This window comes from Geotrypetes seraphini, chromosome 2, assembly GCF_902459505.1.
Source record: "Geotrypetes seraphini chromosome 2, aGeoSer1.1, whole genome shotgun sequence".
Taxonomy (NCBI): Eukaryota; Metazoa; Chordata; class Amphibia; order Gymnophiona; family Dermophiidae; genus Geotrypetes; species Geotrypetes seraphini.
The window spans coordinates 430915219-430934604 of NC_047085.1; the positions used below are offsets into that span (position 1 = coordinate 430915219).

Consider the following 19386-nt stretch of genomic DNA (forward strand, 5'->3'; position numbering starts at 1 on the left):
AAAGTATGTGTGTATTCGGCCCATGGAAGAAGGGGGGGGGCCGGGGGGGAAGGGGTGCGTGGGGGGCCCAATAGGATTGCTCAGTAAGGGGCCCAGAAATTTCTGATGGCGGCCCTGCTTGGTCCAGAGGTCAAGGGGCATGAGCAATCCCCAGCTGCCAGTTGCTAATATTCCTGCTAGTGCTTGTGACCAGATCCCATATAAGGATCAGACATTGAAGGGCTTAAAAACAGATATGATCTTAGGTTTTGCCTGCTTTCTTCTCACTGTTTATGCTGCCAAAACAGCAAATCCAAGCACTTCCAATACTTAACTGTCTCATTTGCTTATCCTATGTATGAGGGTGGTTTGAAAAATTTGGTTAAAAAACTAATTAAATAATTAAAACAAAACTATTATATAGTATTTCTCAACATAGTCTCCATCAAGGGCTGTACACTTAATCCAGTGAGCATCCAGTTTTTCCATTCCATCGGAAAAATATGTTTTTTCAAATTTAAAACAAAATTTGTTTAACTTGGTTTTTTTTACTTAACATTTCAAACTGCTCTCATATGCCTACAAGATTTCTTTGCTCCTCCCAACAGGATCATCATTCAATTCCCAATTTTCATACCATTTGCCTTGACACTGTAAGAACTAGAATATACAGTGTTAAGGGCCCCACGCTTTTGAATGCCCTGCCAGTGCACCTTCAAGTAGAATATTCAATCTCGAAAATCAGGATGTCTATGCCCACGTAGAAATCACACCACGTAGAAATCACATGTAGGCACCATACATAGAATTGTGGCTGTTTTTTAAAGGCCTACATTTAAGGTATCGGTCTCATGCCCCCGCCGGCCTTAGGCGTTTCTATGCACCTCCATAGGCATGAAAATGGTACCGTCAATTCTTTTAAAAAAAACATGCTCACTGATTGGTCAGTTAGGGGGCGATAGGGCGCCCACCACCGCCTAACTGCAGCATGTTGTTTACAGAATTTGGGCCTTAATGTGTAATTTATTGTGTGGTAACTGCTAAATTACTGCAAAGCCCTTTAATTTGGCTCTTCTCTAACAGTTACCATGTGGTAAAAACCATGTGTTAAGTGCTTAACATGGTTTAATAAAAGGGCCCCTTAGTGAATTGTACATAGTGTGGTGGATATTTCACCAGGATTATCAATCAAATGGCCAATAGGTTGGAGTTTAGTCAGCTTTCAGTTGAATATATATAAATCTAGAACATGAACTCCTTTTGGAAACGGTTCTCTCTTGACAATGAATTCAAACTGTTAGTAGAATGCCATTAGCTGGTTTAGCAATTGTATTTTCTAGTTAGAACTGGTGACTTAACAACATATGATAAACATATGATAAACTCCAACTGATAAGATCCTTGTAGAATTATTTGTCATTATAAAGTTTCTTAAATGGAAAAAAAAAAATTGCTGGTTTACTGCAGAGTAGTTCAGCACATAAGATCGGGTTGGTTTTCAATACTCACCTAATCGAAACTCTAAGTGATCATATTGACAATTTTGGTGATATTGAAGATGCAAATCTTGAAATGAGATATAGATGGATGAGTTGTCACTATTTGGATTCTGAATGATCCATTCACAGTTGAGTTTACTTGAGTAATTGCCGGTACGATTGTATCCAGGAGAGGTGAAATTTCCTCCAGAATCCAGCAGTGTACCACCACAAACTGCAGAAACAAAACAATTTTCTTAAAATAAATATATCAGAACAAGAAAAAATAAATTTTCAAGCTGGGTTTTTTTTTTGTTAAAGAATTCATATTAACTAATTTTATACTTTCTGAGGAATATTTTAGCCAGCAAAATAATTTAAAGCAAAGCTATAATCCTTTATGTATTGTTTAATATTTCATATGTATAAATAAACATGCAATTATGACCCTAACATCAGTGGTTTGACTGTATAACATTTCCATGAAGACAATGAAATAGCCTGCATGGAATAACTCTGATTAGCCACCAAAATTCAAAGAGCATGTTTAGGTTGGATGTTTTGGACAATGGTTTTGTTAGACTTTTGTGGCTGTGTGGATTACTGTGAAGCTAGGTGATAAGACATGGTATAGGACCTAGGTGCTGAAGTTAGTATTAGTCTTACAGGAATCATAGAAGAATATGATAAGGTAATGGAAGTCAGTAGGTGAACAGATTCTGAGTGTGCTTAGAATGGATGTAAGGGTGGTAATGGGAAAGGGTTGAGAGATCAAGAGAAAAAACAAGATGTGGAGAGGAAGAGTTGGTTTGGGGCGGCATAGAAGAAATTGTAGATTCACCTACCACAAAGAAGAATCTTAACATGGCAGAATGGAAGAACCCATTTTTATTCCTGCTGTCATATGCTATGGGCTAATTTTCTAAAGCATTTTCTGTATGTAAGCCATTCATTGCACATGGAAATGGGCTCTTATACAAGTGCACAGCTGAACATGCAAGCTGACAAGATGGCATGTATGCATTCGCAGGGGCATACATTGGGCAGAACACATATTTTATAAAACAACATAGTAGATGATGGTAGACAAAGACCTGTACACTCCTTCCAGTCTGCCCAACAAGATAAACTCATAAAGTATGATGTGATACTACATATGTATACTTGATTTGTCCATGCCATTTTCAGGTCAAAGACTGGATGAACCATTCAAATCTTTATCTGCCATCATTTATTATATTACAAAGATCCTGACATGATCATGTTTTGAGTGTCCAGCTCTGCATCAGGTAAGTTTTCACTCCAAATTCAGTCCTCCTGATGACTTTCTACAACCTTGCCTTTTGGTTAAATTGTGATGTTGCTGAATCAGTTATATTTAATCATTTTTGCTTGGGTTTGCTTTTATAAAAGAAGCAGAAAATTGGTGCTTTTATTTTGGAGCCCTAATATATGTAAAGATTATATAAGCCGATTTACTGAAATTTCCTGAACTTTTGAAATACTACACAATATATAGAGAATTTAGATCTCTTTTACCCACTCTTTTACAAATGCCTAGTGTGGATTTTAGCACCAGCAACGGCGGTAACTGCTCCGACGCTCATAGGAATTCTAGGCATTCGTAAAAGTGTTTGAGGAGCAATGGCACAAAAATGTAGGGTCTCATGATATAAATGGCATATAGTGACAAAATAAAGGCCTCAATACTTCATTCAGTGTAATTACACACCTGCATCGTCACTGGAAGTATATGTAACACTGAAGCCTCCATTTGAAACAGACCCATCACTGACAAAAATGACCTTCATCATGTTTCCAGAGGACTTCACCTCTGTACCTGAATCCACATTCCCACACAGCCTCTGTAAACTAGGGGAATGGAGCCTAAATCCATTGTAAATCTGTTGAAGGAAAAAAAGAAAAAGAACTATTTAGAAAACAGGCTATTTGCAATTTATGATTTATGGTTTATTAAGCACATGATGTAGGGCTCCTTTTACGCAGGTGCGCTACGGGTTTTACCGCACGCACCGGATTAGCGCGCGCTAGCCAAAAATCTACCGCCTGCTCAAAAGGAGGCGGTAGCGGCTAGCGCACGCGGCATTTTAGCGTGCGCAATTCCGCGCGTTAAGGCCCTAGCGCGCCTTTGTAAAAGGAGCCCATAATGTCTTAAGGGTGTGTACACACAATAAAATGGTGTACATACTCAAAAATAAGAGCAAGTAATATAAAGGAGCCACATAAGGAAAAGTCCATACCAATGGAAAGACAAAAACAATCTGGGGTAGGCACGGGATGAGCCAAAAGAGCTGCACGGAGCAAAACTCCTGCCCAGGAAAATCCGACACAGTGCATTAATTAAACGGGGGAAGCTTGACTAAGTAAAAGCATCTATATTGCAACCTGACCTTTATTTATTAATTTAATTCATTTTTTATCCCATTGTCCCCAAAGAGCTCAGAACGGCTTACAGGTTAAACATACATATATAGTTGACAGGTACAATTTGACATAATTACAGAACTTGTAAGATGATGATTCTATTCTCAGATCATGTGGTAGAAAGGGTTCCACAAATAATGGGCCGGAAGAAAAAAAAATGCAGTATGGCATATACAGTAGACTCCAAGGGACAGATTTTTAAAGGACGTCTAACTTTAGGCATCCACAATATGGATGCCCATCAACTTAGGCATCCAAATAAAGTAGATAATAAGCCCAATTAACAACTTTAACAAGCAATAATTGAAAGTTAGACGTCCAAAGGCTAGATGTGATTCAAAAATAGGCGTCCACAGTTTCGTGGATGCCCATCAGAAAAAGCTGCACCTAACTAGATAGGTGTGGACATGGCGTGAGCGTGGCTTCGATATAGACATCCATTTACATGTCACCCAGTGTCCGAACGCGTCTACCTAATGCCTAAAATTTAAGTGTTGCAAAAGCTTGTCTACTTTTCAGCATGAGTTGGCTGCTAGGTAGGCACGAGTTAGGTGGATGCGACTTAGGCGTCACTTAGGCGTTCCAGAGGCATCCGCATATAGATGAATGGGGCTTTTATTTTGGGGGGGTAAAGAGAACTCCAGTTTGATATTAAGCAAAGTACATGAAAAAAAAAAATATATATATATATATATATTGCATACTAAACCTTCTATGTTTGGGGGTAAAGAGAACTCCTCTTTGATAATAATAGAAAAAGATATTTAATAATGCATTACTGAAGCAAAGTACACGAAATATATATATAGCATACTAAACCTCATTCCCAAACGGCTAAGAAAATAAGAAAAGAATCCCTATTCATAACAGCTGTGGTTTAGAGCAAGTAGATATATCTAATGCACAATCTTCAAATACTCAGGCCCAATAAATTATGTATAATTATCTTCTGAGTGAAGTAAAATTATACTATAAAGTCTCATAAATAGCCACATTTTTGTATCCAAATTTTCTAGTAATATTCTTCTCAATTATTTGTAAACACATCATTTAGCATATTCAGCATATTTCAACAATGACCTCAGCGGCTACACTCAAACATCATATTTCACGTAAAATTCGAGTTTTTAGTAGCAAGCTTCCTCATCGGTCAACCTTTATCTTCACTTATAAACAATGCAACTTAATGCCATCAATAATTTATCGACGTAAATTTGCATTTCACAAATTACCTGTCTTAAGGAGTATCCCCTGAAATAGTAAACATACTGTCAACACTATACAAATCACCATCGCATTCAATATCTATACTATCAAACAATCAAATATATATTCTCACCATTTAGAGCATATCACCACATTCTCTGTGCTGTTCTAAAATGGCGACAGCGTCTTGATTCACCATTTAAATATGATGACAACACTTATTCATCCAATCACAGAGCACCAACCAAACTACTTCTACTTTCAAAGCAACGTCATCCTTTCAAGCTCCACGTTCAGCCAAAGCTTTCAACTCAAAAATTAATCTTTGCTCACGGTAATTAAAAAATCTTTCTAGAATCACCACCCTCCCACCCTGTCTCAATATGATCTATAACCTGCCATCTCAAGTCAGTCACACTGTGTTGTTTTTCCAACCAATGAGCAATAATAGATGCTTGCTCAGATCTAGTCATAATCCTAGATTTATGTTTGTTTAAGCGGATCTTAATCTATCTACTGCTCCTCCCCACATAGATCTTATCACAGGGACAGATCAGAATATACACCACATGGCTTCTATTGCAGTTTGTAAAACTGTTAGAAAAAAATCTTCCGACCCGTATTAGGGTCAGTCCAAACTCAAGTCACACCACTGACAGGCACTACATCATCCATTCGTTCCATGTACATGAAGCCTTTTTCATATCTAACTTTTTTCAAGAACTCTCCAATATTTTTAGATCACTTGTAAGCAAAAATGGGAGGCTCTCTTAGCCCTGGATGTAATTGAAGTACATGCCAGTGCCTTCTGATCACAGAGACAAAGTCTCTCAAAAAAGTGGAAAAAAGGAGTAACACATGCAAGCCTGTCAGTCTCCTCTAAATTCCAATACTGCTATAGTATGTGCCTCTGGGCAAAACGAACTCTTAAGTAAGCCTTTCTAATAGCCCCCTTGGGATATGCTTGCAAAAGAAATCTATCATCTAGAATTCTAGATTAGCTCTTAAAATCTTGAATATCCGCCGAAGCTGCAAAAACTGGCTGACCGGAAGATTGTGTTTGAGATGACAGGGATCAAGAAGTCAATTTGAAATTTGAGATGAAATGTAAACTTCTCTCTATACTGGACTTGCTTATTTTTAGGCAGAGTATGAGACTATGCACTCCTCTTTATTGTAAGCCTATTGAAATAAATACTTTGCTTTGCTTTCATAGTTTCCATCCCTATTATCTAAAGTACAATCTCCCAGTCAGCCAGTTTTTGCAGCTCCGGCGGATATGTACTTCTATTTATGATTTTAAGAGCCAATCTAGAATTGAAGGTATAGTATTGAATATACAGTATATTGTATATATATTTTTTCATATGCTTTGATTGAGGAACACAGAGACCAAAGAGTATTTTTTAGAAAAGAGAAGAGCAACTGGACAAATGTTGAAGGTACATGTTTGATCTTTATCCTAGAGAGATGACTGCTTATGAATCAAGAGAATACTGTTTAAGCTTGGCTTTGGAACTGACATGTGGTTTAATGGCTGAGTGTGTGGCACAGTGGTTAGAACTACAGCCTTATCTCTCTGAGGTTGTTAGTTCAAATCCCCCACTGCTCCTTGTGACCCTGGGCAACCGGAGCAGAAGAGAAATTTGATAAAGGAGGCAAATGTAAATAACATAGGATATTAGTGGCATATAAATATTAAAATATAAATAAATAAAATATAATAGTGGTGCCAGCATTTTACTGCATACAATTTTAATGTAAAAAAACAGGTCGAGTAAAAGTTACTCCGCAAAAGGTTTGACATTCCCGGCCTGAAGACAGGCTGAAAGGAGCTTGAAGGCCCCAAATAAAAATTTTGTTAAAAATGAAAATATTTTTACCCGAATATCAAAAAACAAAAAAAAGGTAAAATAATTAAGAAAAATATATACAAGAAGGCAAAAAGAGAAAAATTTGGTGCACTTGGAGAAACTCCCAAAAAACAACCTCTTAGCTCTGCGGAAAACTGTGAACTGATGGTCCCATGAGCCAATGTTGGGTGGAAGGCAGCAGCACATATGTGGTACAGTCGGTCTCGAGACTTTCAAAAATTTTTACAGTGACAGTACACTTTAACACTGTCCATACCAGGCTCTGTGGATGACATCACCCAAATGTTTTATTTGGTAAAACCAGATGCTACCTTTCCAAAGAAGAACCTCATTTCAACTGTTAAGAATGATGGTGGAGGTTTGATGATGAATGCATGATTTGGAATTAAATTATTGCAAATCAGGATAGATAGAGCAGAACCTATAAGCTGACTAGAAGTGGAAGAATGCATCTATACTGTGAAAAACAATGTCTGATTCACACACAATTTTTATAGGTGGCAGAATTTCAGATTAGTTATGTTACAGCAACTTACAGCAACATAATCATTATCACAGCTCTGGTGTTCCTGGATTCTAAGATCATTAATGGTTAATGTAACCCGTCTACCGTCTTGCACAGTGATCCTCCATTCACATGCACGATTGTGAGGGTACAGGTTGGGATAATTAGGAGAGCTGAATGTCCCAACAGCTGCATTTAGGTCACCACCGCACTCTGTAATAGATCAAATATTACTAAATCTCACACCAACTATTAATTACATTTCTTTTAAGGGGCATGGTACCAGCTAAATTGTACCATGCTTCTTCGTATTTTAGCTTTCATAAGTTTTTTTAAAGGGTGGCTGTTTCGACAATGTTTTAATTAAGAATTTATATTGTTCTGATTCTGTTTTTTTTGATCGATAGGTCTGTTATGTTAGTTTGAAATTGTTATTAATTGCAAGTCCTTGCACACTGCTTTAACACATTGTATAAATCAGTATATAAAATCAATACATCCAATGCAATCCTATCCAGTTTTAAGTACCTTCTTATTGTCTTGTTTGGACTCTGCCTATTTTTTCCCATTTGCATTTTTAATTTGCTAGCATCTGGTCAATAGAAGTACATTTAAATGTGTTGCCATTCCTGTGGAAATGCTATCTATGGATTTAAAGTATTACAGGTTTCCCTCATTTGTGCCTATGTAAAAAAATGCATATATAACACTGCCCAGAATTGTGACTTCTGGTCACTATGGTGGTAATTTTACAAGGAAACTGAGTTTGTAGAAGAGCATTTTATGGGCCTGAGCTATACTGTATATGCATTAAAAGGAGGCACCAGAAATGTAGAGGGGGCATTTTCAATATGACATCTAAATCTGAAACCGCGCCTTCAAAAAGATATAAATAAGATGGAGTCGATCCAGAGGACTGCTACAAAATTGGTTAGTGGCCTTTATCATAAATCATATGGAGACATACTTAGAGAACTTAATATGTATACTCTGAAAGAAAGACAGGAAGGTGGGGATATGATAGAGACATTTGAATATCTCTGTGGCATTAATGTACAAGAGGTGAGTCTTTTCATATGAAGGAAAATTCCGGAAGGAGAGATCATAAGATGAATAATGTAAGGAAATACTTCTTTACAGAAAGGGTGGTAGATGTGTGGAATAGGCTCCTGATAGAGTGCTAGAGATAGAGACTATATCTGAATTCAAGATAGCATGGGACAGGCATGCGAGATCTCTTAGGGAGAAGGATAGTGGATGATGTGGAAGGGCAGACTGGAGAGGCCATTTGGCCTTTATCTGCTGTCATGTTTCTATGGATGTTTTGCGGAACATACACAAAACTCCAGTACCAAATATGCCCATTTTCAAAACTGCAAAACATCTTTTTTTCGAGAATGGATGTGTTTGTGCTCAGTATGTCTATCTTTTGGAACCATTAAAAAAAAAAAAAAAAAAAATGTCCAAAAGAAATGTGATTAAAAACAAGCCATTGGGGCAGAGCTATCGGGGCATCCTAGGGGGAACTTTAGTGGACATATATTATTTTGCTATTCCTGGAGGGCTCACCACACTATATAAGTGGGTTACAATGTGATGTGTACCTGGAACCTGTTATATGAAGTTCACTGTAGTGCCTCTTCTAGTAAGACTGATAGCCCACAGACATCCCAGTGGCATGGACATTTTTTTAAAAAAAATTGCTCTTAAAGAATGATGCACTGAACACAAAAACATTTAAAATAGAGTGATTTTCAGACCAAAAAGATAGACTTTTTCAGGTTTGAAAATGGCCATGTTTGACATTGGATTTTTAGACTTTTTTTTTTTTTTGGCAAAACATCCAAAATCAGATTTAGAGTTCATATCAAAAATGCCCCTCAGAGTAACCCATCTAAACAGTAGCCCACATTGATAACCTCCCCCCAAACACAATATATTATTTTTTGTGAGCTGCAAAACTTCTTTAAGATCTTCATTCCATCTGGCTTCATTACCTTGTCCTCTTTTTTTTTTTTTAAGTTATTTCTGTCAAGACTCATGTATGAAATTTGGGGGCAACCTTATTTGTACTGTAAATGCTGTATGACTGATCAGAATGATTAATTCAAAGTAAAACTGAATAACTTGAATGGAACCTATTATCTTAGATTTAGGAGACTGCTAATTTTCCGGATTTTTATCATTATTATATTGCTTCACTAGCTAAATATGGTGCTTACTGGCTCACTGACTCCCTATTCCAAGATCCTCCTGCCTGGTTTGAAATGGAGAGCTTTTTATGCATGCCTTTACACACCTCCTGCCTACTAACAGTGTCAATACCCAGACACTTGAGAAGGTACTCTTTGCTGAGTTCAACGCAACATGCTCTTCATCTTCTAGATAAATTGGCTGAGATCTCAGTTTATGATAGTCCACTCATGTCCCTTTGGAATAACTTTAAAATTCAAAACCATGGCAAATCCCTTTCATGGAAAAGATGGCAGCGGGCGGGTCTATGGTTTGCCCATCAATTGTCTACTCCAAATCTGTCTGTTCCTTTTGATATTATTTGCTCTACATATTCGCTGCCTCCTTCTGTTTATTCACAATGGCTCTCACTCACTGAAACACTGTCTTCTATGCATATACGTTTTGACTTCATGACTTCCACTCATACTATTCGTCATTGGTCTATACTGTCTCTACTTAAAGGCAAGGCGATATCTCTTTTCTACAGTATTTTAAGAGATCATTCCTTCACTTTTACACCCCAATCTATGAAACACTGGGAAACTATACTCACTATTCCGCTTTCTGACATTGATTGGGAACTTTTCTGGTCTTCAACAAATCGCCCACTTTTATCTTCTAGAGTCTCACAATCAATGTTCTTTATTATGTGTCATGCAGTATGGACTCCATTTCGCATGTGGAAAGCCAATTTAAAACAAGACTCTGTTTGCTGGAACTGTTTAAAAGATGTAGGAACTCTCGACCACATGCTTTTTCACTGTACACAGGTCCGATCCTTTTGGACTCACATTTGGAGCACCATACAATCTATTACTAACTGCTCAGAAGAGATCTCTATGGACATTGTAATCCTTCGCTCTCAACATCCCTGCTTTGCACAATCAAATTGTCCTCCTAAACTCATTGATACCATGTTTGTGACTGCTCTCATGCACATTCTGAAAAACTGGAAATCATCTTCGTTATTAGACTATACTTTTTGGTGGAACTCTCTGTGTATGTACCATAGATTTGAATCATATGCATATGAGAAAAAAATTACATCCAGAACCCTCACGAACTTGAAGTTTAACAAATCACCTTGGTCATTCCTAGATACCTATGTACGTTCTGCTTCGTAGACACTCCTGTCTTCCTTTTCTTTGATTTCCTTTTCTTTATTTTTCTTTCATCTTTCTCCCTTTTTTCTGTTGTTCTCCCTCACTTTCTTCTTATATTCTCTTCACATGCAGTTCTAATAGTAGGAACCTTTCTCACTGTTATGTTCCTCTATAGTTAAATATAGATTTATATGCTCTTTATACAGAAAGCTTTATTTTGACTTCATGTATTTGAACTGCTTCCTGTATTTTCTAAAAATACTCAATAAAAAACTATTGAACTAAAAAAAAAAAAAAAAAGGAGACTGCTAAAAACTTGTTTAAGAAACTTTTTATCACATACTAATTGAATTTTTATTGAATTTTTATAATCTGTTCTAAACCTTTGGTAAGATGCAACCTATAAATACCTTATATTGCACTGTATCTATTTATTTTCCATTAATCAAAACTAGGCAGATTACAACAGTGCATCATAAATGATTCAACACAAAACACATTCAAAAGTAATATAACTCAATAACATTAAGGGCTTTCCTATATAAAAGCCTCCAATTTCTTCTGGAAAGCCTGAATATTACATTACATTACATTAGTGATTTCTATTCCGCTTGTGCCTTGCGGTTCTAATATCAAGCTCATGTTGTAAATTATCTAATGACAAATGCCACAGAGTAGGTTCGACAATAGAAAAGGCACAGGAATGAACATGTTGTTCCATGAGATATGTAGAAGCTCACCTTCTAAGCTAGCCTGGAACTGCAGCCTGAATCCTAGGGCATTGACTGAACCGTCACTGACAAACTTGATATATGCAAAACTGTCTGAAGTTTCCACAGCACTCGGTATACTGTTGCTGCAATATTTACCTAACAAACGCCCTGGCAGAAAAATATATAAATAAAAGACAAATTAAACATCATACTTCACAGAAATAGAGCATTCACTTATCTTCTGTTCTGATGGCATTAAATGCAAGGAATAGTGGTAGTGGTCATTTCTGCATACAGCTGCCAACACCATGGCTGCTGTATATAATAGTGGGGGTACCTTTCAAATGCATCTGTGTGTGTGCATAGCAGTACTTTACACACATAAATAGGTTTTTATGAAACTACCTACTAATGTGTGGGTAAATTGGAGTCTTAGGCCATACCCATTCCATTCCAGGATGAACCAGGAAGGAAGTCTAAGGCCCGGATTGGCCCAGGTGCCTAAGGCCCCTTGTATGGGAGGGACCTTAGGCATCTGAGCCAATCAAGGCCTTGGGCCCCTCCACCAGGAAACAGCAGGATGCACCAGGAATGGGGCCTGCCATTTTGATGAGGTGAGCCTGCTGGTGTGCGGGGTGGGGTTTGGGGGTGCCTGGGGGGCAAAGGTTTGAGAGAGCATCAGGAGGGTGATCTGAAGGTTTGTGGGGGGGGGGGGTCACTGTTTGAGGGTCACTGTTTGAGGGAGTGGGCATCCCTACTGCTGGCCTACTTCTTGGTGAGGGGGGACGGGCAGGAGGGAGTGGGCATCCCTCTTGCCAGCCTATTTCATAGGGGGGAGGGTTCCGGAGTTCCTGCAGGAGGGAGTGGGCATCCCTCATGCCGATGTCAGGGGTCCCCTGCCCAGCTGATCGCAGCAGGGGTATTTTCCTTCCAGTTAGCTGAGCCGGCAGGACTCCATGAAGCCACCTGAGCAGATCATGAATTCCCTTGCTGCTATCGACTCAGCCAGCTACATCTAGTTTTAGCTTTTGAAATGTAGGCCTACATTTCAAGTGCCTGTCATGGCCCTAAGGAGATGCCTAGGGCTACTTAAGTTCGCCCAAGGCCACTTCCAGGTGAAACCACACACACGCCCAGCCTTAGGCAAGTTTAAGTGGCCCTAGGTGTTTGCCTGCACTCGTGACAAACACCTACAGTGTAGGTGATCTACCTTGGTTTTTTGGGTTTTTTTTAAAAATGTGCGTTCTGATTGGCTGCCAGAGAGCGGTAGGACACCTACCGCTGCCTACAATCAGGACGCTTGTTTATAGAATCAGGCATTTTATGGCTGTAGTAAAACTGGCCCTAGCACCCTTGTAAGGGTGTAGTAAGACCACTTTTTGCCACAGCTTGATCCCTAAATGCTGAACATCCTTTAGTAAAAGGGTCCCTAAGCAATTAAAGGTAATCTTTTACTACAGTGAGCCAAGCATGCTAATTCACAAATTAACTTTATAGACTAAAATGAGGTGAGAAATGGGCAGTTTATGATTTGGGAAATGGGTTAGCATGTGGTCATGGCCTGCTAATATTGGCACAGATAGTATGAATGTTTTACCACCTCTTAAATTGGAGGCAATTACCCCCTTTCTACAGTGCCTAAATCTACATTCTGATTTGGCATATACGTATAATTTCAAATACTAACAATTATTCAGATATGTGCTAGCTGTGCACTTTGCACTATTGTAGAAATTCATACAACTTGTTTAGCATGTAAATATAATGGGGCATGTACAGAGGAAGAGCATAGGCAGGACCTGGGTGGGATCAACATTTATATCCATAACTTTAAGAATACTGTAAGTTATATGCTACATTGCTGTATTTAGACATACTCATTTATGCCTGCTATTGACATGCCTAAATGTAGGTGTATTGATGCCAATTTATGCTAGTATCCTATAATGGAATCTTGGCACCTAAATTCCATTATAAAATTAGCGCTCAGTGTGCAATATCTAGGTGCCTAAATTATGTTGCTCAGTTATAGAATTGACCCCTATGTGCATCTACACTGTCAGCAAAAACGAAAAACTCTGTGGAGATGGTAATGTTCAAGATGCAGGCTTTATTTGAAAATGTACAATTGGATAATCCACATAAAATATATCTAGGACCTAAACCATTGTGAGATATGGACCTAACATGGTCTGTGTTTTGACAAATGCTGTCTTCCTCAGGGGTCCCTAAAAGTCCTGATAGTAAAACACTTGGATTAAACACTGAAAACGATACTGAGTCGTGACTCTGCACGGATAAGGGTGGTAGATTATTTTCCCTGTGCGATAACTGTATGAGAACATGTCAGGAATGTCTCCAATAGTTAGCGCATGGGTTTTGCATTTACTGCATAAGTGCATAACGCTTCCATATACTAAAAGTGTCCATAAATATGCCAAAGGTTTTTGTTTTGGGTTAAATTTGTTTGGAAATTCCTAATCATTTTTTTAGTTAGATGAGGACAAAAATGATAAATCATTTTACAATGTTTTCCCTAATCTATTTCACAATATCTCTGAAATATCTCTGAGATTTGACCCCCTTAACAATCGCAACTAACCACATCCATCCAAATTTCAGGTGCGATAGGCAAATGAAATCCATCGTTTAGCATAGAAATTTTCAGCATAACCATAAACATTGTGGCTCTGCGTTAATACTTTAGAACCAGCACTTACCAGATGCATTGTATTCCCGGATCTCCAAATAGTCGCTTAGACAGTCAGGAGTATCCTGGAGGTTTAGTGCGTCAAAGCTAATGATGAGATAATGTCCTGTAAGTCCATGCAGGTACCATTCGCACAGAGAATTATCAAGGTAGTTTTGTGTAGGGTAGCCAGGACTCTGGATGATGCCACTTTGCCCTACAATTGTTCCTCCACACATAACTAGAAAAATAAAAATATATCCCTGTGTTTTAACCACTTTAATGCTATCTTAAATCCACCTTAAATAATGATCTGATAACTGTTATCACTAGTATTAACAACAAAAAGACATATATCAATGATTTAACAGACATGTATATCACTGTACTCTCAGACATATTATAGGAAACATCTGGAAAGTAATTTCATAGTCATTTTGGTGCCTCTTATTAACTACTAACCAGCGTATAACTAGGGGTGTATCTGTTAAAATACATTAAGCCCTAACATGTGCTTAGCATGCACAAAAACACAACAAAATATCGTATGTTAAAGCAGTTTGGGGTAAGTAGCTGTTTGGGTATGCTAACAGGCAGATTCTGTATAGGATGCCGGTCTCAGCAGCAACCTAAGAAGTGGCTGAGAATCACACACTGGTGTCCTCTACAGAATTTCGTCTGCCCTAATGGACATACACCTTCCTCCCCCCCCCCCCCCCCCCCCGATTCTCTAACCAATGCCCATGTCACAGGCGCTGGTTACAGAATTGTGCCAGCTGATTGCGGCAAGAGAATCCCCGATCAGCTGGGCGGTTGTAGCATGGGAGCCCACCAAACCCACCACACCCACTTGCAGCGGCCTCATCCATCCCTCTGACATCACTTCCTGTTCATGGGACCAGGAAGTGTAATGAAATAACACTTCCACAAAAGTCAGATGTACACTGTCTGAAGGTATATAAAATTCAAAGTGCAGGTTGAGACATCCATTCTCAATGGAGGAAAAAGCCTCAGACAAGGGCCCTCCCACCTCCACAATGGTGGAATAAAGGTGGTAGAGCGTTCACCTCACTGGCTCAAAAAACCTCCTTAGACTAAAAAGACACTGCACTGTTTTAGAGTGTAAACAATGAATGTACTGAGTGATAGATGAAAAAACACCTTATCAACCAGGAAGTGACATCAGAAGGAAGGCTCAGCTGGCGCAAGCAGAAGGCAGGAGAGCCTGCTTGTTACCGGCGAAGATTTGAAGAGGGATAGGGTGGGGGGGATGCGGTGATGCCGGGGCAGTGCTGAAGAGCAAATTGGGGTCGCATGGCTAGGTAATGCTGGGTGCCTCCATCCCAGGTGTTAACTTCCCTTTCTACCCCACTTCACAGGACCACTTGTCACCTCCTAAATAGGACGTGTTAAATGCTTCCTCATTAACTAGGAGCAGGTACTGTGCAATAATCTGAATGTTAATATACAACCTGCAATAAAAATAGTGGGAATGCTCACAATAGGTGTGGCACTAAATTCTCAGCTACCATATGGTTGTTAAGCCAGAGTAACTGCAAATTTTACTACAGTTTAGTAAAAGTTCCCCATAATGACCAAATTCTGATTTATTCAACCATTTTATACAACTGAGGAACCATATTAGACTTGAATAAGTCATTACCTATGGAGTATATAACGCTGAAGCCAACATGTGTTGTACTACTGTCAGTCCTAAACCTCAGATAAAGAATGGTGCCTGAGGATTTCTGTCTTCCTGGTAGATCATTTCCACACAGTTTGGCAATCATCATTGCACTGGAGTCTGCACCGTCCCGTAATTCCAGGTAGCTCGAGTTACAGCTAGAAGACAAGTTAATTTTATTGAATATTGCATTTTATTTGATCTGAATTATTACTTGACATCTTAGAAATAAAAGCTGAAGAAAAAATTCCACAAAACAAGGGCAGCTTTAGCTGTTTCCTATATCTCACTCCCAACTCCTGTTTCACTCTCCTCACCCAATCGGAATTTGGAGAAATAGGTACATATTTGCTTAGGACCAGAACTTTATTTTACATACATTGCATAATTTATATTTCTCTAAACAACTGCCACACCCACCTATGGTTACCAGACATCCGGGAAAACCCAGACATGTCCTCTTTTTAGAGGACTGTCCGGGCTCCCAGACAAACTTGGCATTTGCCTGGATTTTGAAAAGCCCCTACCAATTCTAGAGGGCCTCTTTTCATGCACAGAGATGTCACTCACATCCGCACATGCTCCAGGCCCTCCTGACGCAGCCAGAGCTGGTTGTAGAAGCGAGGAGGCTTGCCGGGGGTGGGGCTAGGGACAGAACAGGGCAGAACAGGGTGGAGCCAGAGGTGGATTGGGGCAGGGTTGGAGGTAGAAGAGGTTGGGGTTATGTGTCCAAGGTTTTCTTTTTCAAAATACGATAACCTTATACCCCCATCACTGCTATTGCTACCTCTCCCTTCTGACAAGTACTGATAAGTTTTGCTGTTAAATTTGTAACTGATTTGCTACAATAACAGAGTTTCGTTTAAACTTCTTCAGGGTCAATAGATAAAAAGGCTGCTGTCAAAAACTCTCAGTGCACTGGATCCTGTGATATCCTGTGAATGGAAGCCTTTAGATGTCACAGGATGAAGTGCACCAGCTTTTTTGTCTATTGGCCCTGAGGAAGTTTAAACGAAACGCTGGCCACGGGCTGTTGAAATCTATAATAATGAACAATTAAAATGGAATGCTATCCTGCAAAAAGAGTATCATCTATGTGAACTGCTTGTTTTTATATGAACAACTTTCTCAATAAGTATTTTTGTAGAAAAATTAGTCACAAGGAGGGGATTTTGGAAGGTTTTTTAGGCTGATGATGAAAGAGCTAACAAATAAGCTTTTTCCTTCCATATTTTTTACTATAAAGAAAACCTTCATGAGAACCTTTTCTTTGTTTTAAGACCACATTAGGGCAGAAATCATTCTCCAAACAGACGAGATTGGCCACAAACTCTAACAGAGTAATTACTAGGAAATTAGCTTATCAGCTAATCATCTAATTAGCCCTATAATTCCCAAGCCTGTTCTGGGGAAATCCCAGCCAGTCAGGTTTTCAAGATATCCACAATGAATATTCATGAGATAGATCTACATATTAAGGAGGCAGCGTATCTCATGAATATTCATTATATATAATAACTAGACAGGTTTTTTTTAATTTAAATATACTGTATTTTTTTATTAAATAACACAAATCTTAACACTTTATTATACTTTAAACATAAATGAATCCATATTGCACTTTCAGCTACTAAAATCTATATTCCACAATACAGTGGAAAAAAAACCTGGAGCTTGTACTCAGTCCATTCAGAAGCCTTTTCTGATGAAAATAAAGCTGTTCCACATCATAGAATGTGTGTATTATTTCATTTCTCCAGTATTCTCCAATGTTCCAACAAGCATATATTGATTCTTAGACAAAGCTGTTATAATGCCTTCTCACTCCAATTCAGACTATATCCAACCAGCCCGATGTAGCACCACGTTTTGCTATTACAGCGTCTTTAGGAGCTGAAACTGTGGCAGGTTTTCAACTTCTATAACATAATTACTTAAATCATTACAGGATCCATTCCCTCTACTAAACATATACCTAACATCGTTAATCCAGCAAAATCAATACCATTGAGAATATCCTGAAAACCCACTTGGCTGAGGTTTCCCCAGAACAGGTTTGAGGATCACTGTCACAGAGTAACACCCTTTCAAAATATTACAGTCCCCCACTCCAAATTAAAGAAACCTACTTGGATGAAGGTCCAATATCAAACCGATCGGTAAAGTTGAGCTGCACAGCTTCTCCATTAGGAACAGTGATAATCCAAATACAGTCCACACTCTGAGGATAGTTGTTGGGGTAGTTAGGAGAGGTTATATATCCAGTAGGATTGTAATCACTCACATAAATATTGCCTCCACATGCTATAAAAAATTAAGGCAGAGGACATGTTATATACAGTACAACACATTAAAAATAATGGATCCCTTTCTCTAAATAATATTTTTTTTCCCATTATTACCCTTAGTATAATTTGAGCGTTTTTAACTGACATAATACCATTACACAATAACTGTTTAAAAATGTACACATAATGGGCTGGATTCAGTAAATGGCATTCAAAATTCGGCACCAATAAAAATCAGTGCTGAATAGTATTCTATAAAAAAACGTTCCAGGATCCATGCTCAATTTGGGGTGTGAGGATTTATACCAACTGGAACCAGGTGTAAATGCCGACATGCAGTTTGGACGTGGATCTGGACTATTTTAAAACACTGTGTTCATCTTAAGGGAATGCCCTTTATCCACCCATGTCCCTCCCATCATTACACCTCCCCCCCTTTGCAGAGCCACATGGAAACACTAAGGCGCTATTCTATAAACAGGTGCATAAGTGCTTTTTTCATGTGGATCGGCCATTTCTGTCTCATTTCAGTGCCCTGCATCTGATTAGAACTCTTTTCCATGCCAAAAAGCAAAATTGCGGGCCTTCCCCTTCCCGGTGCATTTTGGGATGCACTAGGGAGAGGCCTAAGGCTCTGATTGGCCCATAGGAGGGGCCTTAGGCACCTGGACCAATGGAGTCTTAAGCCACTCCCACTACATCCCAGGATGCACTGGGAAGGAGGCCTTCAAGGAGACTCGTCTCCTATGCATTAACGCTACATACGTATTTATTTATTTATTTTTTATTTTTTTTATTTATTTATTTATAGATTTTCAAATTTACATACCAAGCTTATGCTTGTACAGAAAGTTTATCAGAATAGAAATTATTATTTCAAATGTATAAGACAATTACACCTTGAAATTCTTAACAACAAAGAAAAGAAAATGTATTTTGACTAACAAAACTCAAGCCCTCAATAATTGGGATCCAAGATTTCACATAAGCGAGAAATTAAGGGAAATTATAATTCTTATTAGAATATGCTATACATAGTGCTGAGGTAGGAGTAACATTTTACTATAGAGCACTTGATTTTGATTTCCCTTCTTCCATTTGGGACAGGACCAAGAAAGCAGTTAATTGTTGAGGTTCAAAGAAAACATATTTGACTGAGCGGTGACAAATAATACACTTACAAGGAT

The 19386-nt window shown here is 38.6% G+C and overlaps 1 protein-coding gene across 2 annotated transcripts in view; it reads right to left on the minus strand.

Moving 5' to 3' along the window:
* The window catches only part of CUBN (cubilin), a 494825-nt gene that overhangs the window by 116809 nt on the left and 358630 nt on the right, over positions 1-19386 (minus strand). For both annotated transcript variants that reach the window (XM_033931276.1, XM_033931275.1), the window contains exons 44-50: positions 18041-18215; positions 15891-16069; positions 14259-14468; positions 11566-11706; positions 7519-7700; positions 3190-3361; positions 1489-1692 (exon numbers count right to left, since the gene is read on the minus strand). In XM_033931276.1, coding sequence (XP_033787167.1) covers positions 1489-1692; positions 3190-3361; positions 7519-7700; positions 11566-11706; positions 14259-14468; positions 15891-16069; positions 18041-18215 — 1263 coding nt within the window. The remainder of the gene's footprint in view (positions 1-1488; positions 1693-3189; positions 3362-7518; positions 7701-11565; positions 11707-14258; positions 14469-15890; positions 16070-18040; positions 18216-19386) is intronic.